At 65.0% G+C, this 27,759-nt stretch overlaps 1 protein-coding gene across 3 annotated transcripts in view; it reads left to right on the top strand.

The window, feature by feature from the left end:
• Positions 1–27,042, top strand: part of AHDC1 (AT-hook DNA binding motif containing 1) — a 52,975-nt gene extending 25,933 nt beyond the window's left edge. For all 3 annotated transcript variants that reach the window (XM_033080506.1, XM_033080507.1, XM_033080505.2), the window contains 5 exons: positions 17,548–17,710; positions 18,393–18,433; positions 18,820–23,877; positions 23,979–24,581; positions 25,645–27,042. In XM_033080506.1, the coding sequence (XP_032936397.1) occupies positions 18,897–23,834 (4,938 nt within the window). In that variant the 5' untranslated portion in view covers positions 17,548–17,710; positions 18,393–18,433; positions 18,820–18,896 and the 3' untranslated portion in view covers positions 23,835–23,877; positions 23,979–24,581; positions 25,645–27,042. The remainder of the gene's footprint in view (positions 1–17,547; positions 17,711–18,392; positions 18,434–18,819; positions 23,878–23,978; positions 24,582–25,644) is intronic.
• Positions 27,043–27,759: the final 717 nt, after the last annotated feature.

Here is a 27,759-nt window from a genome sequence, read left to right as displayed (position 1 = left end):
GGTCCCACAGACCCCTGCCTGCCCCTGGGGCAGGATCCGGGCTGGGGGAGCCAAGAGCAGCCTGGGGAAGGAGCCCATCCCTGCAGGATGGGGTCCCAGGAGAGCGGGGACCCTTCGGGGGGACCCTCCGTGTAGGCAGCGAGGTCAAAGGCTGCCCCGGGAGCCGCGGCAGCGCCTCCCACACGTACAGCGAGCTTGCCAGGCTCCCTGTGACCACGCTCCTGCTTTTCCCTGGGCCAGGCTGGATTAAACACAACAACCCAAGCCTCCTGAGGCTGGTCTTGCATCCAGGTGCAGCCCGACCTCTCCCTCCTCCTCCTCCTCCTCCTCCTCCTCCTCGGCCACCCCTGGCTTCCCCCTGCATCCTGCTCCTGGCTGCATCCAGCCCTGGCTCCCCCGGGGATGCTGGGGGGCCGGAGGGGAGGGGGGATCAGAGGGGGCATCTTGCAGTGCCGGATCCAGGTAGCCAGAAGGTCGCACTGAAAATCTGGAAGTGGAGTTTGGAGCTCAGCAGAGCGGTGAAATCCGTCTGGCTTTAGGGCAGAGGAGGAGGAGGAAGGTGGAAGATGCAGTGAATGGAGCAGGGAGGAGATGGGCGGTGTCCCCGCATCTTGGGGTGTCCCCAGGTCAGTGCCGTGTCCCAGCTGGGGCTGTGCCGAGCGTCACTGCGGAGCAGATTGGGGATATTTGGGAGACAGAGGGTGATGAAGAGGAGACAGAGGAGCCTGAGCGAGCGCTGGAGCCCATCCCGGCCATGCCGAGGGCTTTGCAGCCCCTCACCAGGCGCCTCCCGTTTGCTCGGATCCAGCCCGCGGAGTCCCTGCGGTCCGGGGTGACCCTCACCTGGGACGGCGCTGGGAAAGGGCCGAGCTCATTGGCAGTTTGCAGCCTCCCCGCACTGGGGGTCGGGGAGCAGCAGCCGGGGGCACGGGGAGAGGCTGCAGGGGCTTTGTGTGGGCTGGCAGCCCCCCCATCCTGCTCGATGCACCCCGGGAGCCGCTGCAGCCCCGGGGCCGGGGGGTGCCGCGTTCCAAAGGGGGTCTGACAGGAGAGTGCTAGAGGGTCCCCCCACCCTGTGCTGCACCCCCCTGTTTGCTGCTTCCCCTCCCTGCCAAACCACCCCTCTGCCGTCGCTGCGGACCGTGAGCCTTGTGCTGGGTGCGGGGGGTCCCTCCCCCCTGCCCGCTTGCAGCGGGGGCTCCCCGCGGGTTCTGTGCCAGGAATCGCTCCCCGCAGCCCTGTGATCTGCAGCCCGGAGGGGTGAGAGGGCACCAGGGACCCTGCCGAGGTGCAGAGAGACAGGACTGCAGCCCGGGGGGGTCTGGGACCCCTCCCTGGGCGGTGAACTGGGGACAAGGGGCTGTCCTGCCCGGTGTCAGCCTGCCTGGGTGGGGAGCACGCAGCCTGTGCTCCCCCCAAGTTGGGCCATTTCTTCTTGGGCATCAGCTAATTGCCCTCTCTTTAGTTGGGGTGGTGGGAGTGGGGGGCCATCCTTTTCCCGGATGTGTCCCCCAAATCTTCCAGCTGTGCCTGCCTGGCACGGGGCAGGGCGCCCCATCATTTCGGGTGGGTGCTCACAGGGGTCGTGGCACCTCTGCTTGTGCCATGGGGTACAGGGCTGGGGGTCCAGGGGCTCCAGGTCTGCCCCGGCAGGGGATACTCAGGGTGCTGGTACCTCAGGATGGGGACAAGATGGCATTTCACCTCCCAGCAGATCCCAGGGTGCCCCGGTGCCCCCTCTGCCCCTGCCCAGCCCGCCCCCCTCCCCGCACATGCCTTTGCGCAGGGGCTGCAGGCAGGCGGTCGGGGGGTGGGAATACTGGCTGGAGCGAGTCTGAACCTGGCATCTGTCGAATGTCACCTTACCCAGACAGTCTGTGCTTCCCTGTCTCCATATCAACCGTTCTGCTCCAGCCACCTGCGGGGGGGTGGCAGGGAGCGTCTTTGGGAGGAGGAGATCTCGCCGCTCCCCTCCCTCCCTGCAGCCTCCCTTTCCTTCTCTGCTGCCCCCCGGGTGCCAGGCCCTGCGCTGTAAATCGTGGGCAGTGCTCCTCCAGCCTGGCAGCTGGGGGTGACCCTGGCGCTCATGGCTCCCTGACCCCACATCACGCAGCCTGGCTCCACCGTGCCTCAGTTTCCCCTCCCCGGTGCAGCTGTGGCGCAGGAGGGGTGCTGGGGTTTGTTCCACCCCAGCCGCGGCCCTGAGGGCCTCTTCCAAGAGCTCGGCATTTTTCCCTGGACTTGTCCCTCTTCCCTGCGACCAGATGTTCTCACCCTCCTCCCCGCAGCAGGGTCCGGGCCAGAGCCGGGACAGCGGCCCCGCCGGCACCGCCTCCTGCCCCGCACCTGGACAGCGCCCGGGGCAGGGACAGGGACATTCTCCCGTCCTCCCGTGGCTGTGTCCCCGCTCCCAGTGCCCAGCTGGAGGGACAGCCCAGTCCTCCCCACCCCAGCTGAGTTGTGGCAGCGCCAAAGGCGACGAGGAGCTGAGCACAGTGCGGGCCAGGGGGTGGTGGCATCACGGCTTGGTGGAGTGGGGATGCTGGAGCCTTTTGGGGCTGCTGGACTATTTGGGCAGATGCTAGAACATTTACAGAGACACTGAAGCGTTTGTCGGGGGGTGCTGGAGTGTTTTGGGGGATGCTGGAACATTGGAGGGGTGTTAGAGGTGGGGATACCAAAGTATTGGATGGGTGCTGGAGGACTTGGAGAAATGCTGGAGCATCAAGGAGGCTGCTGGAACATTTGGAGCAGTTCAGGGGGTGCTGGAGCAGTTCAGGGGGTGCTGGAGCAGTTCAGGGGGTGCTGGAGCGTTGGGGTCAGGACTGGGTGTGTGTGGCCATGCAGGGCCTGGCGGTGCTGAGGGACACTGGGGTGCGTGGGTGCCACCCCTGGGTGCTGCTCTGGGCTCTGTGAGTGCTGCTCCTGCTCAGGGTGCCTCGGGAAGGCCCAGGGCATGCAGCAGGCGGCGCGGACACACAGACAGCCGAGGACAGACGGACACCAGCGCCGCTCCCTCCTCTCCCAGCCATGCGCAGCGGCTCCTGCAAGTGTGTAATTTCACCACAGTGCCTAAACGAGGGACAGAAGTAAATTGACCTTTTCACCCGTTTTCCTACCAGGGGGATTATAGCCTGTTTCCTGTTAAATCTCTCCAAGAACTGGCTCCATCCTGCTCATGGAGTGGGGCGGGGAGGAGGGGGCAGACACCCACCCAAAGTGGGGCTTTAATTTCCCTCCTCATCCCCCTGCACCACGCCTTTCCCACCCCATCCCATCGCTCCACCACCTCTCGTCTCATTAAAGTCTTCGGGGTGATTTCACCAACCCTGGGCAAAACCAACGTGGAAAAAAATTGCTGGGAGGAAGGAACCGAAGGCGGAGAGTGATAAATATTGAAAGGGTGGGATTTCGATGTAGGCTGCAACAGCTGTGCCGGTTACAGTGTCACACTATCTCTCCACAGGTTTACTGACCCATTTCCATTCACACGGCTGCCAGTATCTTAGCAACTGCAACAGTCCCCCAAGAACAGGCATATTGCCTGCTATTAGTGACTGCTGCAACTGTGTCAAGGTTAGCTCTCTCCCTCCAAGCCCTGCCGGGTTTGTTTTTTGCCCAAAGCCAGCACAGTCTGTTCGGTGACATGTCCCCCGGCAGCCATCCTGGCTGTTGGGTGTTCATCTCTGCCATGGAAAATGCCAGCGGGGCTGGAGGGTTGCTGGGATGGTGGTTCTGGGGTTGGGTGATGGATGGGATGATGTTTAGGTGATGGGATGGTTCAGGGTGTGGGGTAGGGTGTGCTGGGAGATGCTGCAGGGTGTTGGTGATGGGGTGGGGTGCACAGCGTGTCCCCCAAAACAGGACCATTGCCATCTGCTTGGGTGTCACTGTCACCCTGTGCAGCTCAGCCCTGAGAACCTGCAGAGGGTTGGGGTCTGCGCTGATCCCACTTGGGTGCTGGGTGCTCATCCTCTCCATGGAAAATGTCAGCAGGGCTGGAGTGGTGATGGGATGGGGATGGATGGGCTGTGGAGGTGTGTGGTGGGATGGGCAGGATGCAGGGCTGGGGATGGGATGTGCAGGATGCAGAGCTGGGGAGTGGGATGTGCAGGATGCAGAGTTGGGGATGCAGGGTTGGGGAGTGGGATGTGCAGGATGCAGAGTTGGGGAGTGGGATGTGCAGGATGCAGAGTTGGGGAGTGGGATGTGCAGGATGCAGAGTTGGGGATGGGATGTGCAGGATGCAGAGTTGGGGATGGGATGTGCAGGGTGCAGCTTGGCTGGTGGGATGTGCAGGATGCAGGGTTGGGGATGGGATGTGCAGGATGCAGGGTTGGGGAGTGGGATGTGCAGGATGCAGGGTTGGGGAGTGGGATGTGCAGGATGCAGGGTTGGGGATGGGATGTGCAGGATGCAGGGTTGGGGATGGGATGTGCAGGATGCAGAGTTGGGGATGGGATGTGCAGGATGCAGGGCTGGGGAGTGGGATGTGCAGGATGCAGGGTTGGGAGTGGGATGTGCAGGATGCAGGGCTGGGGAGTGGGATGGGCAGGATGCAGGGCTGGGGAGTGGGATGGGCAGGATGCAGGGTTGGGGAGTGGGATGTGCAGGATGCAGAGTTGGGGAGTGGGATGTGCAGGATGCAGAGTTGGGGATGGGATGTGCAGGATGCAGGGTTGGGGAGTGGGATGTGCAGGATGCAGGGTTGGGGATGGGATGTGCAGGATGCAGGGCTGGGGATGGGATGTGCAGGATGCAGGACTGGGAGTGGGATGTGCAGGATGCAGGGTTGGGGATGGGATGTGCAGGATGCAGGGCTGGGAGTGGGATGTGCAGGATGCAGGGCTGGGGATGGGATGTGCAGGATGCAGGACTGGGAGTGGGATGTGCAGGATGCAGGGTTGGGGATGGGATGTGCAGGATGCAGGGCTGGGAGTGGGATGTGCAGGATGCAGGGCTGGGGATGGGATGTGCAGGATGCAGGACTGGGAGTGGGATGTGCAGGATGCAGGGTTGGGGAGTGGGATGTGCAGGATGCAGGGCTGGGAGTGGGATGTGCAGGATGCAGGGCTGGGGAGTGGGATGTGCAGGATGCAGAGTTGGGGAGTGGGATGTGCAGGATGCAGGGTTGGGGATGGGATGTGCAGGATGCAGAGTTGGGGAGTGGGATGTGCAGGGTGCAGAGTTGGGGAGTGGGATGTGCAGGGTGCAGGGTTGAGGAGTGGGATGTGCAGGATGCAGGGTTGGGGAGTGGGATGGGCAGGATGCAGCTTGGCTGGTGGGATGGATGAGGATGCACTGCTGGATGTGTGTGGAGCAGGAGGTGGGGCTGGGTGTGCTGGGAGGTGCTGCAGGGTGTTCAGGATGGTGTGGGGTGTGAAATGGAACCCCAACAGGAGTGTTGTCATCCAGCTGGGTGTCACCATTGTCCCTGTGCAGCACCAAGCCCCAGGAAGTCCCTGGAGGGGGTTGGGGCCTGCACTGATCCTGCTTGGGGTGTCACCCAGAGCCAGCACGGGCTGTTTGGTGACATTCCCCCAGCAACGGTCCTGAGTGCTGGGTGTTCATCCCTGCCGTGGAGAAGGATGGATGGGAGGTGGGATGGTGGAACTCAGCACGCCAGGGGATGCTGCAGGATCTTGGGGACAGGAGCCTTGTCATCCAGCTGTGTGTCAGCATCGTGCCTGCCTGGAAGGGACTGGGGCTGCACTGATCCCTCGTGGGTGTCACAAGCTGGACTGGCCTCATTTGTGCCCTCAGGGGCTCAGGACTGGGCTGGGCACGGGCAGGGCACGGCCCTGGGGTCCGTGGTGGCTCGGGGGACAGGACACGTCTGTGCAGGCACCAGCACACACCAGGCTGGGACAGTGGTGCCACGTGGGTGACATCCACTGCCACCACCTCAGTTCCCACCGCGTCTGGCCCTGAGGGGAGGAGCGCGTGGGAGAAGGGACTCGTGGTCCCTCGGTGTCCCCAGAAAATGTGCGATCTTGGGGCGACTGAACCCGCACAACGGCTGGTGCATCCCCAAAACACCCCACGCTGGGAGGGAAACTGAGGCACGGGGCCCTCCCCCGGCAGGCAGAGCCCCCCTCCCGCCGCCCCCGGGGCGGAGGGGCAGCGGGGCGGGCAGGGCGCATCCCCAGCCCCCATCCCGGCCATCTCCCCCGGCAGCGCTGCAGACAGCAGGCTCCACACCGGCACGGCCGCGGGGACGGCTGCGAGGGAAGCCACAAAAATGATTTAAGGGGCTGGCGGGATTGATTTATTAAGAACAATTAAAAGCGCTAAATACGCTTAGCTCAGCCAGACACCGAGCAGGGAGCCTGGGGGGGAGAGACCTGTCTGCCGGATCCGGAGGGCGCGGCTGGCAGCAGGATCCTGGTGCCACTGGTGGGGGCACGGGGCTGCTCTGGGCTGGGCTGGGGCGGCTGGGGAAGGACGGGGTGCTGCTGGACAGGCTGGAATGGGGTGCAGCACCCTGGGGCTGGATTTGGGCCTGGGGGGTTTATCTAGATAATTTATCTGGGGATAAATGATTGTTCCGGGATGGATTTTCACCCAGGTGTGCATTTGCACCCTGTAGTGGGATGAGTTTGCACCCAGGGATGAGTTTGCATCCATGGATGAATTTGCAGCCAGGGATGGGTTTGTGTCTGGGGATGGGTTTGTGTCTGGGGATGGGTTTGTGTCTGGGGATGGGTTTGTATCCAGGGGAGGGGTTCACCCAGCTATGTTTTTGCAGCCTGCAGTGGGATGAATTTGCCTCCAGGGGAGTGTTTGCACCCCGGCTGGAAGGGATGGAAGGGATGTCAGGGACCAGGATGCCCAGTAGGAGCAGTAAGCCGTACTGGGCGGGTGCTGCTGTCCCAGTCTGACAGTGGAGCTCAGCTAAAGGATTCCCACCAATGGACACCCACGAGGCTGACGTGAGCGTGGGTCCAAGGAGCTCATGGAGCAGAAATCCCGGAGTGCTGTGACATCTGCAAACCTGCATCCCTCACAGGAAATCCCAGCTGAAAGTCCTTGGAGACTGGGAGAGTCCTTGGACGTGTCCAGACCGGCCCAGCCCAGCTCCTCCCAGGCACCAGCGGCGGCTGTGGGGCACGGGGAGAGCTGGGGTCCCTCCTGGGGTCCCTCCTGGGGTCCCTCCTGGGGTCCCTGGCGCTGTCACCATGCAGGGTGAGCCTCAGCCAGCAGCTCTGTGTCCCTGTGAGCTGCCGGGATGCTGGGACACCAGAACAGGGGCAGAGGGCTGTGCCCTGCAGGGTTCCAGTCCCAGTGGCTGCCTGCAGTGGGAGCACTGGTTTCGTACCCTTCTCTACTGCTGTGCAGGACCTGTGGCCGTCCCTGGGCTCGCCAGGCTGGCTGTGCTTTGGGAGGCAGTGGGGATCCAGGGATGCTCTGGGACACTGGGATTTTGAGCAATGCTACCTTCCTCCCCCCCCCCCCGAACCCTTCCCAGAGCTGTCAGGGAGGTGGGGGTCAGGTTTTTAGGCTCGGGTTCAGATTTCCCACAACCTCCTTCAGTCCCTGGGGCTGGATGTGCCCACGTCCCCATCCTCACGTGGGTCCCTGTGCCACGAGCCACGCTGGGCACATCCTGCTCACCAAAACCCGCAGTATGGGAGGGGGTCCCTGCCCCAGCCCCCCGGATCGGAGCCCCGGGAGGCAGGAGGTGCTGGGAAAGGCGCAGAATGGGGACAAAAGGTCGGCGGAACGGCTGGCAGGGGCGAGCGGAGCCAGAGGCTTTCTGCTGACCCCGCTCCGGCGGCCCCGGCCCCGGCCTCCCCCCGCCGCCCCCACCCTCCCTGCCGACGTCAGCGCTTCCCGGCAGCGCTCCCAGGTCTACCTGGAGCTGGCTGAGAGGTGCAAAAGCCATTTCTGCCTCTGCCAGCCCTGGCCAAAGCCTCCTGGTGCAGGGTGGGTGCTCACCCCTTGTGCCCGGGCATCACCCTGGGGCCAGGTGTCCTTGTCCCAGAGGATGGAGCCGTGTGGGTGAGGTGTGCGGTGTGGCACGAGCTGGGTGGTGGCCACGGGGTGGGTGCTGGGTAGCCCTCCGTACCCCGCTGTGCCCACCGGGTGTACCTGTGGGGCCAGTGGAGGAGAACAGAGGTGGATGGAGGTGGCCAGGGCTGGAGGTGACCCTGCTCGGTGGCCCTGGCACCGCATTTGCCTCTGTGCTCCTGCTTGCCCAAGTGCCGGCACAGCAGCGGGGACAAATGAGCTGCAGGCGGGACGCGCCGGTGTCCCAGCAGCCACCCGGGGGGACGTGGGTGCGGTGGCTCGCCCGGAGCGGGGCGGTGGCAGAGGTGGGACAGTCACTGCGGTGCCCCCGGCCCCGCCAGCGCTCCCGCCGCCAGCTGCCCAAGGGTTAACGAGAGTTTGCTGCTCCTGCAGACAATTAGTGACATCTTTGCTGACAACGCCACACTGAGCCTCTGCCGCCTCCCCGGCAGCACCAGCCCGGCCGCCCCCGCGCCCCCGGCCCCCTCTCCTCCGCCTGCCTTGGGCCCAGCCGGCACCGCGCCCCGACACCTCGCCCGGCGGCGTTCGGCAGCGGCGGCAGGATTGCAATCCCAAGCGGAGCAGCCGGCTCCCCTCGCTGCCCTCTGACCCGCTGTTGCTGTGGAAACTGCATCCCACGTAGGATTATGGAACCGGAATCCGCAGGCTCCAAACTCCCCTCCAAATCCAGACGGTCACCGGGGTCCCCCCGCCCGCAGCGCCAGCCCCCCTGCCCACGGCGCCTGCGGGTGCCCACAGGGTGCCTGATGTCCCCAGTGCGGTGGCATCTGGGTACCGGAGCAGGTGGCAGCAGCACTCCTGCGTCCCGTGGTTTGCACCACTGGCTGGTGACACTGCTGAGGATGTCACTGTGTCACCACGAGGCTGTCGGTGACCCCTGGCCCTTCTGCTCCCTGGTGCCATCGCTTGGGTATCATCTCCCTGTGTGCCATCCCTGCGTCTCAGGGGGAGAGGGTGGTGTGCCAGCAGGACCCTCACCCTCAAACAGCCCCCGGGAACGTGGGTCCGCACCAAGGACCCATCCCCAGCACCTCTGGGGCAGCAGCAGGAGCTGGACACCCAGCAGAGACCCCCACACCTGCAGGGACCGGCAGCGTGGGTCCCCCACGGGGGGAAGGGGTGGGAGAGCAGAGCCTGTTTGGGGAGCTCTGTGGGCTGCGCTTGTGTCTCAGCATCTCTCCTGCCACCCGAGGAGGTAGGAGCTGAATTAATCGCGATCAATTAGTGCTGCTTGCAGTCCCTGGCTCCCTCCCTGCACCAGCTTTGTGCTGTCGCACCCAGCGAGGGGGGCCCCGGTGTCCCCCACAGCACCTGTGTGCCATGGGGGACTGCAGTCCCTCCGGACCCCCAGATGGGGATAGGGAGCGAGCAGGGTGTCCCCCAGCCCATGTGCCCACGAGAAACGTTCCTGCCATAAAATTTGGTGGAGGAGATGAGGAGGGGGCTGCGTGAATGCCTGGAGGTTCCTGTGCCAGGCTGGAGCAGGGTGATGGGGTGTCCAGAGCGACTGCCCAGATCCTGCAGGATACTGCAGCAAATGCCCTGCAATCTGCAGCCGGATGAATCCCACCTTCCTTCCCCCGCAACGTGCTGCCCTGGGCTACAGCTAATCTATTGTGCGCTGGGCTGCAGCCAGCACAAGCTGCAATACAGTAAATCCTTCTGCAGTATCCTGCAAGGGGACCGAGCCCAGCCGCAGCCGCCTGCCGCCGCCAGACAAAGACGGGGGGCCCCCGCGGGGATGGGGCGCAGGGGACCAGGGCACCAGAGGGTGGCAGGACCCCTGGCATCGTGCCGGCCGAGATGGGAGAATGAAGCCCTTGAGCAGGGTGGGAAGTTCTCCAGGGAGTTTTGGGTGGTGCTGTGCATTCTCCTGGCCCCCCAAATCTGCGGGTAGGGAGGCGCTCTGTCCTCTGAGCTTGGGTTTTCCCTAAATGTTGTCACCACCATATTCCCCCTCAGGGTGCCAATTGGATGCAGGGGTTTCCGTGCCCGCCCTTTCCCTGTGCGTGCTGCATCCTTCCCTGTGCCTCAGTTTCCCCACCAGTGTAGGGTCACCAAGCCCCTCAGCCCCCTCCCTCAAGCAGGCTCCATCACATGTGAGCCCCGCTGCCCTTTTCCGGGGCATTTTGTTTGGATACTGTCATTACGGTTATTATTACTATTATTATTATTATTATTGGGATGTTGGTGGGGCTCTGCGGCTCTGCCGGACCCGTCTTTGGCGAGCGAGGCATCCTTCAAAGGGAAGGCGCTCCGTCACCGCCCCACAGCAGCTGCGTTCTCCTCAATTAGAAGAGGTAATGAAGCAATTTATGGGCATCTACAAAGTGATGTGTGAGTGACAGGCTGTGTACGATCCGCGCCGGGGCTCTGCCGGCAAGTTGTGTTCTTCCAATTTTAATGGAAAGCTCCCCGGCGCGGGGGGGAGCGAACATCGGTGTGTCTATAGGTGTGTGTGCTCCAGGGCTGGGGCAGGGGTGCCAGCGCGGCGTGGGTGGGTGCAGAGAGACCTGGGTGCTCCAATCCCCACCCCTGGGGAGCCTGAGCCGCGCTGTAACCGGAGACGGGGGCAGCTGGTGGGAGCCCAGCCTGGGCTGGGCACTACAGGGCGCCTGGCTCCTCTGGAATAGTTGGCTGCAGCTCCCTGTTCCCAGCAGCACCCGGGCACTGCCCACCCTGCTCCTGCCTCAGTTTCCCCATCCCTAGCCATGTCCCCGCTGCATGGCACTGGCAGAACCCTTCACACCCCCCGCTTCTGGGGGACCACTGTGGCCTTTCAAGGGGGAGGGTGAAAAGTTTGGGGGTCAAACCGCAGCGGCTTCCACTGCCAGCACCTGGGGGTGGGGTGGGATGGGATGGGGTGGGATGGGATGGGATGGGATACAGGGATGGGATGGGATGGGATGGGATGGGATGGGGTGGGATGGGATACAGGGATGGGATACAGGGATGGGATACAGGGATGGGATACAGGGATGGGATGGGGGTCTGCAGCGCTGCCGTGGGGTGTTGTACCTTCAGGTAGGTGTGATCCTGTGTGTGTCCACAGAGGTGGGTGCTGCACGTCCAGGTGCCGGCACACCTGTCTGTGTACCTGTAACACAGGTGTGCACCCATCAGCGTGCTCACCAGTGCCTGTGCGTGTTCCTGTACCTGTCTGTGTGTACCTGTACGTGCTTGTCACATGTGTGACCCACCCGTGTGCACACTGGTGCCCACACGAGTTCCTGTACCTGTGTGCACACACCACTGTGGGTGTGTGCCCCTGTACGGGTCCTGTCCGCACACGTGTGTGCAAATCCTCCCCCCGTGCGTGTGCCTGTGCACACACCTGCGTGTGCACAACCATCCTGGGCACCTTCAGGTCTGTCAGTGGGTGCACTGTCTCCATGCCCTCGTATTTGGGGGTGCCAGGCCGCTGGCGTGATGGGGCAGGGGTTGCCCCCACCGCCCCACACCCCTGTCCCATCACGCCGGCGTTGGCATCGTCCCCAGTGGCTCCCACACCCCAGCTCAGCCCCAACCGGCCACATCTCCCAGGAAACAGGATCCACAGCCAGGAGTTTCCGCTCTGCTCGTGTGTGCCTCCCACAAAAAAAAAAGAGGAGAGAAAAAAAACCCACCCTGACACCAGCACGGCCGTTAATCCTGCCCGGCTCATTCTGCTTTTCTTGTCTAGCCAGTTTCTAAAATTGGCCAAGGGAGGCAACTGGCTGCTCTCTCCCCACCCAGACCCCTCCTCGGTCCCCACCTGGTCGCCCCGGCGCGGTGTCAGCACCTGGACCCCGTCACCCCATCGCTGGGGAGCTGCGATCGGGCGGCGCCGCTGCCCGGCACGGGGCGTGGGTGGGCACCGGCAGCCCCCGGTGGGCGCTTTGTCAGCATCCTCCCATCCCGGCGGGCGCCCCTCTGCTGCCCTGGGCAGCCCCCCAGCCCCAGCGCCGGGGGAGCACGGCTGTGCCGAGCGAGCCTTCGGCATGGGCACGCGTCCATCTGGCGCCTTCCAAATGTTGCTGGCCTCGCAGGATCCCGGCTCCGCTCCGCGTTAACCCGCAGCGCACCGGCGGGGAGCGGGGCGAGCTGGGCACGGCCGCGGGGACCCCCCGGCGGCCTCCAGCAGGGTGTCGGGGGGCTCTGCAGCTGCCCAGGTGCCAGAGCTGGGGCTGGGGGCGGCCTGGGCAGCCGGCGGAGCCCCCAAGGCGGTCGCGGGTGTTCCATGACCCGGCGTGGCCGGCGCTGGGCAGGGACACACCGGGGCTGTGACTCATGCTGTGGCTATAACAGGGAGCCCGGGGAGGGGGGCCGGGACCATCTGCGCAGCCTCAGGGCTGCCAGCGCACTGCGGGGGCCCTGGGGTGCGCTCCCCACGCCGGGCGCAGCCCCCCGAGGCACCGCCGGGAACCGCGGGGCGTGGGGAGCCGGGCAAACACAGCCGGCACCCCGGGGAGCGCCTGGTGCCCGAGCTGGCACCCCGAGGGAGCGGCGCTGCTGTGCCCCGTGTCCTCCCGCGGGCAGGGACAGGGCAGAGGAGGGGGCCCGCAGGCTGCTCGCCTCCCGCGCCGGCTCGACGGGGCGGGGGAACAAAGCTGGCACCGAGGGAAGAGCTAAATTTAGCGTTTCCCTGCTAGCTCTGAACTGCGGCGCTGGGCTCCAGCCGGCCGAGGTGCCACCATCGCTGCCGTCCATCTGTCGAGCCGTTCCCCAGCCCTCTCGAGGCCCCCCAAGCCGGGGAGGGGGGTCAGACCCCTCCACGACCAAGGGGGTTGGGGGGCTGCATCCGTGCTGGGCGGTGCCACTGGGGTCACCTGGGACTGCCCCAGCATCGGGGGGCAGCGGGGTACCCACGTTTGTGGGGTGGCAGGGGAGGGTCCTTGCTCGAGAGAGGGGGCTCGTGACTGGGGGGATGATTGTGGGGTGAAACGGTCGCTGGAGGGGGTTGGTTGTTGTGGGGAGATGGTTTCTTGTGGGGAGATGGGCATTACAGCGAGATGGTCTTTGAGGGGTAACAGTCATTGAAGGGGAAATGGTCATTAAGGGGAGATGGTTCTTGCAGGGGAGATTGTCATGGCAGGAGAGATGGTCCTTGTGGGGAAAATGGTGCTTGAGGGCCATGTGGTGCTTGCAGGGGAGATGGTCATGGCAGGAGAGATGGTTCTTGTGGGGAAAATGGTGCTTGAGGGCCATGTGGTTCTTGCAGGGGAGATGGTCAATGGCCATTGCAGGTGAGGTGGCTGTTTGCGTGCAGGGAAGATGGCCCTTGCATGGAGGGTGGTGGTTTCAGGATAGATCATTTCTCCTGGGAAAGATGGTCCTTGCAGGGGAGATGGTTCCTCCTGAGGGAGATGGTCCTTGCAGGGGAGATGGTTCCTCCTGAGGGAGATGGTCCTTGCAGGGGAGATGGTCCTTGCAGGGGAGATGGTTCCTCCTGAGGGAGATGGTCCTTGCAGGGGAGATGGTCCTTGCAGGGGAGATGGTTCATCCTGAGGGAGATGGTCCTTGCAGGGGAGATGGTCCTTGCAGGGGAGATGGTTTCTTGCAACAGCAGGGGAAGGGGCCTGCCCAGGCATCGCCCCCTGCCCACCTCGAGGGCCCCGTGCCACATTCTGGTGCTGAGGACTGAACCTATCCAGGGTTCCACTGGCTCCAGGACCCCCAGGCCTGGAGGAGGCCACAGCCAGGTGGGGGCTGTGCTGGTGGAGACTCCCGTGGCAGTGGCACATCCAGAGCCAGGCCCAGGAGAAGGGCCATGTCCCCAGCAGCACGGGGGTGTCCCTGGGGTCCCTGTTGCCAGGAGCAGGGGGAAAGGAGCTCCCCAGGCACCTCCCTGCAGCTCTGGGTTACGAGGAGGCATCAAGATCTTTGGCACCCAGTGGTCTCAGACCCTCCCTCCCGGTGCCAGGGCGGGTGTCTGAGCCTGCCCTGGGGATGTGACACCCTGGGATGATGTGAGGGCAGAAGCCAGGTCTGTTTGCCCCACATGCCAGCCAATCCCTTCCTGGCACTGCCATCCCTGCAGCATCCCTGCAGCACGTTGGAGGGACACGTCCTCCCACCAGCTCCCTGCTGGTGGGGGACCCCAAAAAACCTCTGCTAGCCCCACAAAGGGAACTGGCGGCCAAGCAGCTTGTCTGGACCCGTTACCTAAGATGAAACCCAGGCGCCATCTGCTCCATCTCGTAATTAAGAGCATGGCAGAGGAGTCAGGGCAGCGGGAGGACGTGGTGACGGCAGGGGGGATGTGACAGCGGGGTTCCAGCCACGGGGTGACAACTGAAGGAAGGGGTCAGGGCTGCCTGCAGGCACTGTGTGCCCCAGCACCCATCCGTGCCCACCCTTGTGAGCCCCTGCTTGCCCTGCTCCCTGCCACAGGCTCCCCAGATTGGGTGGGTGTTCCAGGAGCTGCCAGTGCCACCAGAGAGGACCCCAAACACCCCCGGCTCTGATGGGCGCCCCACTTCAGAGGAGGGCAGGGTGCTGGCAGGGGATGAGGAGGAGGGAGCAGGACCCGGGTGCTTTGGGGTCTGTGGTGCTGGATCACGGGGGATGTGGAGGGGTGAAGGTGGAGGGACCCCCCGCGCGGCTCGGGGAGGAGGTGGCCGTGGGGGCTGGCTGGGGAACACGGAAACCCTCGGCGAGCGCCTGCCAGGAAGCTGTCACTGGAGGGGATTTTCCATTGGTGTCAGCAGGCGCGGGACGGGCTGGGGGGAACTCGTGGGGCGGGGGTTGGGGGCGCCTGGGAGGGGACCAGGGGGGTGCGAGGGACGGGGCGCAGGAGGGACAAACTCCCCGATGCCCCAGGGGTGTGTGGGGGGAGGGTGTGCAGAGGAGTTGCACCCCCGTGGTGCCCCCAGATGTGCGGGAACAGGGGAGAAAACCACGGTGTGAGTGCGAGGGTGAGTGTGAAAGGGAGCGGCACCGCCACCGCGTCCCCGTGTGCCACCCCTGCCTGGGAGGCCAGCTGCGCACGGGTGACAGCGGCAGCCGGAGACGCCCCTACGCCCGTGAGGGGGATACTGAGGGCCACCCCAAACCTTCGCAGCGCCCCAAGGACCCCCGAGGCGGTGGGCAGTGGGGAGGACGCCCCGTCCCCGCCGCGGGCTGCTGGGCACGGCGCCCCGGCGGGGAGGGAGGCGTCGGGCCAGCGTGTCCCCATCTGTGTGGCGGCTGTGTCCCTGCCGCCTGCCTGTCTCCCGGTGGCATCTCCGGCCCCACCCTGACGTCTGGGTGGCCTCGGAGCCGGGCACCAAACCACGTCCGTGTCCTGCGGGGCCATCCCTCCTTCCCCCCGCCGCCAGGCCGGTGCCAAGGCGGCCCCTCGGTGCCCGCGCTGTGCCAGCGCTGCGGGTCGGGGCTCGGTGCCAGCGGCCCCGGGGAGCTCAGGGGGGCTTGGGGGCGCCTGCAGCCCCCTGCACACTGATGCTGCCACCCCTCGGCACCCTTCCCACCAAAGCGGGACGTGTCTGGGCGCAGGGGGGGAGATGGGGGGACATCCTGCCGGCTTCGACAGGGCTTGGAGCGAGCGGGTCTAGCGGAAGGTGTTCTGCCCATGGCAGGGGGCTGGAAGGAGATGAGCTTTAAGGTCCGTTCCAACCCAAACCATTCCATGATTCTGATTCCTCTCGCCGCCAACCTCCGTCAAGCCTGAAACCGTTAAACTAATTAAAGCTTTGCAGCAGCAGGATTAAGCCCGGGCAGGGGAGGTGGGAGCCCAGGTAGTCGATTAGTTCACCAGGCGAGGATATTGGATTTCTGCGAGGCGAGTCAGCAGTCTTCGGGGGCTGTTATCTTTGCAGGGCTGCGGGGTCAGGAGGTGGGAAGCGGAGGTGACTGCAATCTCGCCCGCTTCATCCCCCCGCTCTTCATCCTCACCCCCCCGGCCCCGCCGCAGCACCCGGTCTGGCCGGCTCTCCCCCGCCCGCGGCGCCCATCTCTATCTCTCCTTCTCCCTCCGTCCCTCCTCGCTTGTGTGGTCTCGGCTGGTGTTTTGTAACCAGGGAGGAGAAAAAAAAAATTAAAAGAAAAAAAAAATTTTAAAAGGGGGAAAATAAAAAAATAAGGAAAAAGGCCCTACCCCTGGCGAGGAAGCCAGGAATGGCGAGGTCCGGAGAGTCTAATGGGAAACATGTGGCGGCTGCCTGGGGCTGAGCGGGGAGGTGAAAGTGAGCGCGGCGGCGCGGCGAACATCCCGGTGCGCCCCTGCAGCCCCCTCCCCACCGCAGCCCCCTCCCCAGCGGCCCTGCCGGGTCCCACCTGCGCTGGCCAGGGCGCACCGGGGGTGTTTGGGGTGCAGGTGGTCCCCGCTGCGGCGGGAGGTTTGGAGGGGCGAGGGCGGGTCCCCGCGCAGGGATTGTCCCCGCGTGTCACCGGACACGTGGCCCCGTGGGACCGAGGCCCGGAGCTGGACACCGGCGGTGCGGGGTGCGCCCAGCCCGGGGATGGACGTGGGCGATGGAGAACGTGCAGAACACGGGCCATGGGGTGTCCAGCGACCCCACACACCCCGCTGGGGGCTCCCCGGGCGTCCCGCAGTGTTTGCCAAAGCATCGGCAGCTCCGTGCGCCACGGACGCACCGGAGGATGGCGGCGCAGAGCTGGGGTGGTGCATCCTGACACTCCCCGACATCCCCGACATCCCCCGACACCCCCCGACATCCCCCGACACCCCGAACCTCCCCGCCAGCCGCGTGTGCAGCGGGGACCAGCTCTCGGCGGCTGTTCTGGAAAACCTCCCGTTTGTTTCCTTCCTGCCTGCCTCCCCTCCGACAGCTCCCTGGGCACACCAGCAGCCTCAGCAGAGACGAGACCGGTCTTTCTAGCACATATTTTCCTGCTCCACACAGCCCTTGGTGTAACTTTACACCGAGGTGCCCGCATCTCCGCGGTGCCAGCGCTGCGCCCAAAGGCTGGCGGGGAGACGGGGAAAGGGGGGGATGCGGATGGACTGACAGGTTTGAATTCTCTTTCCCTGCCTTGTTGATAAGTTGTCACGCTAATCCAGACACCGGGAAGAGCCTGGATCACGCCGAGCGGCTGCGTGTGTGTCTGCGGGTGTGTGCTGGGGGAGGGAGCCAACCGGCAGCGGCGCTGGGGAGGGAAAACAGGCGGGCACGGGGGGATTGCGAGGGCCTGGGGGGCTCCACCTGCACCCCTGTGCCACATGGGCAGCGGCCGTGGGTGCCTCGATCTCCTGCAGGAGCGTGGGGGGCAGAGCTTTCACGAGTGCCTACAGCCTGGTGGGGAGATGCTCCCCCTCGCATGGGCAGCCCCGGTTCAAGGACACGGTGGGGAAAAAAGAGTTGTCCGTCCCCAAAACGCCCCCCCAGGCATGCCGTGGTGGGGCGGAGGGCACAGCGTGGGTGTCCCCGTGGGTGTCCCCTGGGCTGTGGCTTGGAGGGGGAGGCGTCGAGGGGTGGCACGCGGTGTGCCCAGCCCTGCAGCACCCCGAGCGAGTGGAGCTCCCAGAGGAGGGGTCCCCAGACCCCTGGGCTGATGCGCGGGGTCTCTCTCGAGCAGATGGGAGCTCGGTCGCCTGCCAGCCCCTCGCACTGGAGAACGGTGCCAGCCCGCCAGCCGAGTGGTTCCCGCGTGCCCAGGGCTCCGGCCCCCGCCAGCCCGGCAGCGACGGCGACAGCAGGAGCTTCCGAGTGAACCTGCACTGCAAACACCCCCGGAACAGGTACCGAAAAGGGGCTGCGGCACCAAGGCGGGGGTTGGCAGAACTTCTCGCTGCCCATGTTTTGTCCATCCCGGGAAACTCCGGGCGAGAGGCTTCCCGGCTCTGCACATCCTCCCAGCTTGGGATTTTGGGCTGAACAGAGGGGCTGCAGCCCCTGTGCAGCGGGCACGGGGTGCTCGGCACCCACCCGTGAGTGCCTGAGCCTCCCCAGCACCGCCCTCGCTACACCCCGTTCCAACGCGGGGAAACTGAGGCAGGGTCGCGGCGAGGGGAGGGGCGGCACCGGGCAGTGCCGCGGCGGGCGGGGGTGCAGCCGTGCGTGAGGTGGGGTGGGTTGGGGGGGCCCGGGGGGTGTGGGGGGTGGGATGTGCGGAGCCACCTCCTCGGGCCAGGACCCCCCCGCGTGTCCGGAGCGCGGCTCGCCGGGGACACCTAGTGGCAGCGCCACCAAAGGACCCCCGCCCCCCCGCCCCACCGAGGGCTCCTGGTGCCGCCGGGGGTGGGAGGGGGCCGTAAAGCTGTCCCCTCTGTCCCCCAGATCAGAGGCAGCCTCCCCCTCTGTGCCCATCCCGGTGAGGGTCAGCCCCTGGTGTGTCCCGCGCAGGGACTGGCACAGGGGCGGTGGGCACTTCAGTGAGTCCCCCCCGCGCGGGGCTGACCCTCAACACCCCTTCCTTTGCAGAGAGCTCAAGTGCAATAGCAGGAGCAGCAGCAAAGCCGAGGGTAAGTTCCAGCCCCAGCCTTCAGACAGCCAAACTCTGCCCCGAGGGTGGGGTGGGAAAACCCACGGGACCCCCACGGGAACCCCTCTTCATCTGGGAGGGGGCTCTGGCACGAGTGGTCCTGGTGTGGGGAGAACATCCAGCCCCCTGCCCCGGAGCTGGGGAAGGCAGCCAGTTCCCCCAAGGCCCCATTTCCCCAGCTGTGAGCAGGGCTGTCACATTCCTGCGGTGCCAGCCGGGTCCTGGCTGGTGACAGGAGAGAGGGAGCTGGGGGATGGATACGGGGACTTCATCCCTGAGAACCGGGGGGTGGAGTGAGGCTCTGCTGGCCGTTTTTGGCTGGCAGTGCCTGTGGAGCCTCACCGTCCCCCTCTCTGCCGCCCACAGGTCCTGGTGTCACCTTCCCTGACCCCCATGTCAGCAACTGCTCGGCCAAGCGGCACGCGGGGGAGGAGGAGGTCAGGATGCGCGTGAAGCCCCCGGGCCCAGTGGTAACGACCAGCGTTGTGCGTGGCTCGCCCGACTACGTCCGAGAGCCCAAATTCTACCCGCCAGGACACCCGGTGCAGCGGCCCCCAGCCTGCCCGGCCGAGAAGGCGTTGTCCTGCAGCGTGCTCAGCTTCCCTGAGGGCTCCTGCCCCGCGCTCGGCCGGGAGCACCAGGCAGGCTCGCTGCTGCACGGCGACCCGGCCGACCGCTGCCAGAGCGTCCACGGGGGCACCAAGGCGGCCGAGGACCTGCTGGGCTGCGCCGGGGAGCCCCGGATCCTGGGGGGCAGCGCGGAGGAGGCATCCACCCGCGATCGGGCGCCCAAAACCTTCCCCAACGCGACACTGGCCTCGGGCCGCTGCAACGTAGACAGCATCCTCGCCTTGCTCCGCAGCAAGTGCGGCAACGGGCACATCAACCTCCACCCCGTGGTGCAGCTCATCGACATCATGAAGGACCTCAACCGCCTCTCCGAGGACCTCAAGAACAGCGGGGTGCACCTGGACTGTGGCAGCCTCCGTGGTGGCGGCGGGGCTCACGAGGACAGCCGCCTGCTGCCCGCCGACCGGGACCTCCAGTACAGCTTCTTCTCCTCTCCCTCCCTGGCCAACAGCATCCGCAGCCCCGAGGAGCGGGGGGTGCTCCTCAAATCCGACCCGTCGCGGCACCCCCGGCCCCCGGCGCGTGATGGAGAGGCTGACGGAGGCGGGGGGAGCACCCCGCAGCCCCCAGGACACAGTGTGGGTGTGCGGGACGTTTCCAAAGCTCCGGCGGACGAAGCCGGCTGCTCCCAGCCCGATGCCAGCGATTACTCGGAGCTGGCCGAGGCGGACATCCTGAACGAGCTGGCCTCCCTGGCGTGCCCGGGGACGCAGCTGCTGGAGTCGCAGGCGATGGAGCCGCAGCCCCAGTTGCTGCCAGCCCAAGAGCTGGACTCCCAATCCCGGCTGTTGGATTCCCAGTCCCTGGAGTCACAGCCCCAGCTGCTCGATTCGCAGAGCCTGGAGCCGCTGCCAGAGTCGCTGGAGCTGCAAAACCTGGAGCCGTTGGGGCTGCAGTCGCTGGAGCCGCTCTCGGAGTCGCTGGAGCTGCAGTCGCTGGAGCCTCTGTCCGAGTCGCTGGAGCTGCAGTCGCTGGAGCCGCTGGCGGAGCCTCTGGGGCTGCAGACCCTGGAGCCGCTGCCCGGAGCGCTGGAGCCGCCGCTGCTGCCCGCCGAGCCCTCGCTGCTGGAGCCGCAGCCGCTGGGAACCGTCTCGGAGCTGCTGGAGGCGCAGCCGGGCGCCGGGGACCCTCTGCGGCCCCACGGGCTGCAGCCGCGGCTCGGGGGGTGTCCCCTGAGCACCATGGTGAAGCGGGGTCCCTGCGGGGGCCGGGGGGCCGGGCGCTGCGGCGAGGACCACCGCAAGTACGCCCTGCGCCGGACAGACAAGCCAAAGATGCTGTGCCGCAGGAGGCGGGCCGGCCGGGGGCGCCGGGTGGACATCGCCCCCGAGAGCCGCGTCCTGTCCCCCCTCGCCCTGCCCGCCGAGATGCCCCCCGAGCCCGAAGAGCCCGAGACCCCAGTGCTGAGCCCCCCACCGCCACCGCCCCCCGCCACGCTGGACCCCGAGGAGATGCCCAAAGCCCCCGCGGCGGGGAAGAAGAGCAAGTGCCGGGGGGTGAGGAAGATGGTGGTGAAGATGGCCAAGATCCCCGTGTCCCTGGGGAGGAGGAACAAGACCACCTACAAGGTGTCATCGCTCAGCAGCAACTTGAACCTGGAGGGGAAGGAGCTGGCAGCCAGCAGCTCCATGGAGCCCACGCCGCTGCTCAAGATGAAGAACAATGGGCGCAACGTGGTCGTGGTGTTCCCCCCCGGCGAGATGCCCATTATCCTGAAGCGCAAGCGGGGCCGGCCTCCCAAAAACCTGCTGCTGGGCCAAGCCAAGCCCAAGGAGCCCACTCCGGAAGTGAAGAAGAGGAGGAGGAGGAAGCAGAAGCTTGCCTCGCCCCAGCCCTCCTACATCGCCGACACCAATGACAGCAAAGCCGACTACTCGGACGTGTTGGCTAAGCTGGCCTTCCTCAACCGGCAGAGCCAGTGCTCGGGGCGCTGCTCTCCGCCCCGCTGCTGGACCCCCAGCGAGCCCGAGTCCATCCACCAGGCCCCCGACACCCAGAGCATCTCCCACTTTCTGCACCGCGTCCAGGGCTTCCGCCGGCGCGGCGGCAAGGCGGGCGGCTTCGGGGGGCGCGGAGGGGGCCACGCTGCCCGCGCCGCACGCTGCTCCTTCAGCGACTTCTTCGAGGGCATCGGCAAGAAGAAGAAAGCGCCCAGCGCCCTGCACGCTGACCCCGTGCACCCCCGCAAGCGCGGCCGGCTGGAGCCCGACCCCGTGGGCAAACCCAAGCGCAAGCGGCGGGCGCGCAAGAACGGGGCGCTGTTCCCCGAGCCCAGCTCCGGGCAGAGCTTCGGGGACGGCCCCGCCGCCGAGTGGGGCGGGGGGGAGAAGGGCAGCCCCTGGGCCCCCCACCACGGCCACCCCGGCAGCCAGGCCGGACGCAGCGCTGGCTACCAAGGGGCCGAGGCGAGACCTTTCCACGCTGCGGGGCTGGAGTCGGGCTCCTCCGGCCGCGCTGGGTTCTACGCCAGCAGCGCCCCGTCCTCGCAGACGGACACCGGGCCGGAGCGGCACAGCCTCTTCACCGGCTACTTCCGCTCCTTGCTGGACTCGGATGACTCCTCCGACCTGCTGGACTTCGCCCTCTCCGCGTCCCGCTCCGAGTCCCGTAAATCGGCGGCCGCCTACACGGCCCCGCCGGCCGCGCTGCCCGGGCAGCGGGGCTTGGCTGCCTACTCCGCCCGCGGGGGCAAAGTGCCGGCGGCCAGCCCGGCTGCCGAGGCCGCTTTCCACGCGGCCATGCAGGGTCGGCCGGCATTCCCGCCCGGCCGCGCCTCCGGCGGCTACGGGGTGAGCCAAGGCTCCTCGGAGTGCCGGGGCACCGAGTCCTTCCCCAAACTGGCCCCGCCGTCGGCCGTGTCCCGCTCGCCCACGGCTCACCCGGCGGCCAGTGGCACCCCTGGCTACTCGCCGTACGGCAGCTACGGCAGCGCCGGGCAGAGCGTGGCGTCCGCCGGCGTGTTCCCACCGGGAAAGCAGTACCCATCAGCACAGGACTGCCCCAACAGCAAGGACTGCAGCTTCGCCTACGGCAGCGGCAGCAGCCTCCCGTCCTCGCCCAGCAGTGCCCACAGTGCCGGCTACGCGCCACCGACAGCTGGTCCCAGTTTGCCGCTGGGAAAAGCCGCCTTCTTCAACAGTGCCGAGCAGGGGGGGCAGTTCTCCAGCGCCGCGCACACCCCCCTGCGCTGCGACAGCCGGGCCAGCACCGTCTCGCCCGGCGGCTACATGGTGCCCAAGGGCTCAGCATCCTTCCAGCCCTCACCTGAAAACTGCCGGCAGTTCCCCAGCGCCGCGCCCTGGGCCTTCCGGCAAGGCTACGGCGGGCTGGACTGGAGCTCGGAAGCCTTCAGCCAGCTCTACAACCCGGGCTTCGAGTGCCACCTCAACGAACCCAACGTCATCCTGGACATCTCCAACTACACCCCGCAGAAAGCCAAGCAGCAGACGGTCTCCGAGACCTTCTCGGAGTCCTCCTCCGACAGCACCCAGTTCAACCAGCCGGCTGGTTACCGGCGCGCCAACAGCGAGGCGTCCTCCAGCGAGGGCCAGTCCAGCCTCTCCAGCCTGGAGAAGCTGATGATGGACTGGAATGAGGCATCCTCTGCCCCTGGCTACAACTGGAACCAGAGCGTCCTCTTCCAGAGTAACTCCAAGCCCGGTCGAGGCCGACGGAAGAAGGTGGATATGTTCGACACCTCCCACCTGAGTTTCTCCTCCTCTTCCTCTTCTTCCTCCGTGTATCCCTCCAAGAGGAACACGGGACCCCGGCAGCCCCGGGGTTCCCGAGGGGCTTGTGCCTCCAAGAAGGAGAGGGGGACGGGCAAGGCCAAGTTCCCCACCAAGTCACAGGCGGTGAACCCCCTCTTCCAGGAGAGCCCGGACCTGGGCTTGGACTACTACAGCGGGGACAGCAGCATGTCCCCCCTGCCCTCCCAGTCCCGGGGCTTCGGGGTGGGGGAGCGGGACCCCTGTGACTACACCGGCCCCTACTCCATGAACCCCTCCACGCCCTCGGACGGGACCTTTGGCCAGGGGTTCCAGAGCGACTCCCCGGGTTTGGGGCAGCCAGATTTGGAGAGCAAGCACTTCCCTGCCCTCCCACACCAGCTGGCGGGCCCCGGCCAGCAGACTGTGTTCGAGGCCGGTTTGCAGAAAGCCTTCTCGCCCAACTGCTCCCCGACCTTGGCCTTCAAGGAGGACCTGCGGGCGGGCAGCATCCGAAAGCTGCCGGCCTGCGACTCGCTCAAACACAGCATGCAGGGGGGGGCCCTGCCGCACGCCCCGCACCTGGCCTGCCGCGACCTCCCCATGCCTCAGCCGCACTACGACTCCCCCAGCTGCAAAAACCCCCCGTACTGGTATTCCCCCAACGCCAGCACCCGCAGCCCCTCGTACGACGGCAAGGCGGGGGCGGGGATGCTGGTAGACTTCATGGGCAGGACGGACCCCCCGTGCCTGAACCCCCACTTGAGCAGCCCGAGCGGCACCCACCCCTCCAAGGGCGAGAAGGAGCCCTTGGAGATGTCCCGGGCTCACCACCGAGGACCCTACGCTTGTCCCTTGATCAATGACTTGAACATCTCCCCCGTACCGAGAGACTCAATGTTGCAGCTGCAGGACAACTACAGGTACCCCAGTTTTGCACCCCAAGGGCACCCCGTCATGGCCCCCACCCAGAAGAGCGGGTTTTTGGGACCCATGGTAGAGCAACAACACCCTGAGGACACTTTTACGGTCACCTCATTGTAGTGTCTGCTGACGTGCCAACCGGACAACGAGGTTTTGTTACAGGGTAGGTGGGGGAGAGCCTGGGGGTGAGGGAGGCACGGGGGACCCTCAGGGCCCTTCTCATCATGTCCCCCTCTCTCTCTCCGTGTTGTGTTTCTCTTGCAGAGGTAATTTAGCCAGCACTTTTTTCTGGAACACTTTTCAAGTTCTGTATTTAACTGGGATTGGAACCGTTTGTTTGTTTTCTAAAAAAAAAAAAAAGTAAGAAAAAAAAGGAGAAAAAAAGGAGAAAAAAAGAGGAAAAAAAAGAGATAAAAAATAAGTGAAACAAAAGGAGAAAATTAATAATAATGGATGAAGAGAGAAACCCCCCGTTTTTCCCCCTCCGCACTCAAACCCGCTCCACCTCCGGCTCTGCTTTCCGGACTGCGCCCCCCCGCCCCGCAGCAGGACAATCGGACGGACGGACGGACGGACGGGCAGCGCAGGCCCCGCCAGGCCCCGCAGGGGCGCGGGCAGGGAGGGCAGGAGGGGTCTGGGGGTCAGCGCTGGGGGCCCCCTGCCCACGCCCGGCCGGGACCCCTCGGCTCTTTGGGGATTCTCTGTTTTCCCTCCCCGTCCGCTCGCTCCCGCGGGGCCGCTGTGCCGGACGGACACCGCTGGACACCGCTGGACACCGCTGGACACCGCTGGGTGCTGCTGGAGCAGTGACCCCCTCCAGGCTCCGGCAGCGTCACCAGCGGGGCTCGGACACGCCACCACCTCCAGGTCAGCGCCAGCGCCGTGCGGGTCCCGGCGGGGTGTGCGGGGGGCTCCGTGTCCTGGGGGGGTCTCTGCCCCTCCTGCACCCCCTCTGGGTGCCCCCCCTGCTCTCATGGGGTCTCTGCCCCCTGACACCCCCTCTGGGTGCCCCACCTGTTCTGAGGGGTCTCTGCCCCCCTGACACCCCCTCTGGGTGCCCCCCCTGCTCTGGGGGGGGTCTCTGCCCCCCCTGCACCCCCTCTGGGTGTCCCCCCTGCCCTGGGGGGGTCTCTGCCCCCCCTGCTCCCCCTCTGGGTGCCCCTCCTGCTCTGGAGGGGGTCTCTGCCCCCTGACACCCCCTCTGGGTGCCCCCTCTGCTCTCATGGGGTCTCTGTCCCCCCTGCACCCCCTCTGGGTGCCCCCCCTGCTCTGGGGGGTCTCTGCCCCCCCTGCACCCCCTCTGGGTGCCCCCCCTGCTCTCATGGGGTCTCTGCCAACCTGCACCCCCTCTGGGTGCCCCCACCCCTCTCGGGCTGTGAGCCCCTGCCCCGGGTTTGTCCCACCCAGCATCACCTGGGAACCCCGGGGGCTCCAGGGTCTGGGGGTGCAGGAGCTGGGGGGGTGGGGGGTGCCCCAGACCCCCATGGGGGGAGCAGGAGCCGAGACCCCCGGGTTTGTGGGTGCCAGAGAAGAACGAGCAGGACTCCAGACTGCTGGGTGTGGGTGGGAAGGACCCGGGAACATGGGGGCAGCAGGACCCCAGACCCTGGGTATTTGGGTGTCAGATTGGGGGACAGGACCCCAGACCCCCCTGGGTATTTGGGTGTTAGACTGGGGGGGACAGAACCCCAGACCCCCCTGGGTATTTGGGTGCCAGATTGGGGGGCAGGACCCCAGACCCTGAGTATTTGGGTGTCAGACTGGGGGGCAGGACCCCAGACCCTGAGTATTTGGGTGTCAGATTGGGGGGCAGCAGGACCCCAGACTCCCCTGGGTATTTGGGTGCCAGAGCCCCGGGTCAGTGGGTGCTGGGGGTGGGCAGGCACCCCCTGGGGGGACCCTCACTCACTTTTCTCTCCCTCTCCCGCAGCCGCAGCACCCCCAGCCCTGCGCCCCCCGCCCATCCCGGCCCCGGAGCAGCGAGGAGAGGAGGGGAAGGGAGAGGAGGAGAGGAGGGGGCAGCTCCGGAGGGGACCCCGGCCCCGCTTCGCCCCCGGCCCCGCCTCGGCCGTGGCGCCGGCGCCGCGTTCTCTCTCTCTCCTCCCAGCCAGAAGCAGAGGGACTCTTTAAGTTTTATTTTTTATTTTGATTAATTTTCGTTTTCTGCACAAAACCAGCAATTGTAAATACTTTTGAAGAAAAGAAGTTAAAAAAAAAAATGTTTAAGGATAAAAAAAAAAAAAGAAAATAAAAAATTAAAAAGCTGAAAAATCGCCAAAAAAAAAAAAAAAAAAAAGGAGAGAGAGAATCACGCACCGGAGGGAGAATCCAAAAATGATGGAGAACAGGCCTGAAGCATCCAAGAGGTGAATATGCAGCAAAGAGCAAAAACCCCCCCAGTATGCACTGAGAAAAAATTTATTTACAGATCGAGCAACAAAAAAAAAAAAAAGAAAAAAAAGAAAAAAGTAACAATAACCTATTTATTGTATATAATGTTTTATTATAAATCGTGTCTTGTATATTGCATTCTGTACATCTGCTGTGGTTTTGTGGTGTGCAACTTCCGCATGGGTTCCTTGGGTTTCCGTTGCCTTTTTTTTAATGATTCAATGATGATTTGAGTTTTATTTTTATTATTATTCTGAAGAACGAAGGCGGGTTTTTGGTTTTTTGTTGGGTTTTTCGGTTGGTTTTTTTGGCAGTACACACCCAAAGATCCAAATTTGTATAAAAACAAAAATGAGTTTAAAAAAAAAAAGGAAAAAAAAAAGAAAAAAATTTTAAAAGTAAAAAAAAAAGGAATAAATCAATCACAGACCCTCTTGGTGGGGAGGGGGAGTGGGGGGCTGGGGTAAAGGGGGGTCCCTGCCCAGGGTCCCCGAGGCGGTGACGAGCTCAGGTGTGGGTGCGTGTGTGGGTGCCAGGTGGGCTTTGGGGTCCTCTCCTCCCACAAATTCCCTGTGTGTCCCCCCCTCCTCGAGAGTTTGGCAATCTCTGTACAGCTTTGTGGGTTGTGCAAAAAAAAAAAGAGAAAAAACACACACACACAAAGAGAAGAAAACCACCCTGAAATGGATTTTAAAAAGGCAAAATTCACAGGAAAATAACAAAAAAAAAAAAAGGGAAAAATCCCCAAATTTGGTGAAAATCCCCCTGGTTGCCCGCCCCCCCAGCTGCCCCGTGCAGTGCTTGTGCTGCCCTGGCCAGAGGGGCCCCGCGAGCCCCCCCCGGCCCCGCTTTGCCCCTCGAACGGTCTTTTTGTGTTATTTAGGAAGGAATTTTTAATAGGCACTTTTTTTATATTAAAAAGAAACCTATATATTGAGCGATGCCCGCTGCTTTCTTGCCTCTCTGTTTTGGGGGGCACGGCCTGGCCGTGCCGGGGTTTGGGGGTGCTGACCCTCGCTGGGCTCAGGGGCGCCAGGATCGGGCTGAGCCTGGGAACTGCGCCAAAAAATCCGAATTTTGGTACCCGGGCTGTGCTGTGACCCCAGTGCTGCTCCCGGGGATGGGTGGCACTGGGGGCTGGTGGCACTTTGGGGACATTTGCGGGGCAGGGGGTGCCCAACCCTCCCTGGCCCACCGGGGGGAAGGGGCGCAGGAATCGCAGGAGACTCCCCGGAGATGGATGGGAGAAGCGTCAACGCCAGAAAGGAGCGGAAAGAGGAGGAAAATAAGGACAAAACACGTGAAATTCAGAAAGGCACCAACTTCCAGCCGGGGAAGATGAAGGCGGCGGCGGCGCAGGAGGAGAGGGGGGCGCGGGGGGGGACGCGGTGGGAGAGGTGAGGGGTGCCGGGGGGGTCGGGAATGCGGCTGGGGGGGCTGGGAGGGATCGGGGGGCATCGGGGGGATGGGGGGGATCGGGAGGCTGGAGGGGATTGAGGGGGCTGGGGGGGGATTGGGGGGGATCGGGGGATCGGGGGGCCGGGGGTTGCTTTGGAGAGCAACTCTCGGCACACACTGATGGAGGGATGGAGGGCCCGGGGGGATGCTGGGTCACCCCCTCTCTGCTGGGAGGAGCCCAGGCCGAGGCAGCTCC

The sequence above is a fragment of the Catharus ustulatus genome, chromosome 26 (genome assembly GCF_009819885.2).
Source record: "Catharus ustulatus isolate bCatUst1 chromosome 26, bCatUst1.pri.v2, whole genome shotgun sequence".
NCBI lineage: Eukaryota > Metazoa > Chordata > Aves > Passeriformes > Turdidae > Catharus > Catharus ustulatus.
The sequence above is the reverse complement of the archived record's forward strand: the minus strand, read 5'-3'. Positions and strand labels throughout refer to the sequence as shown.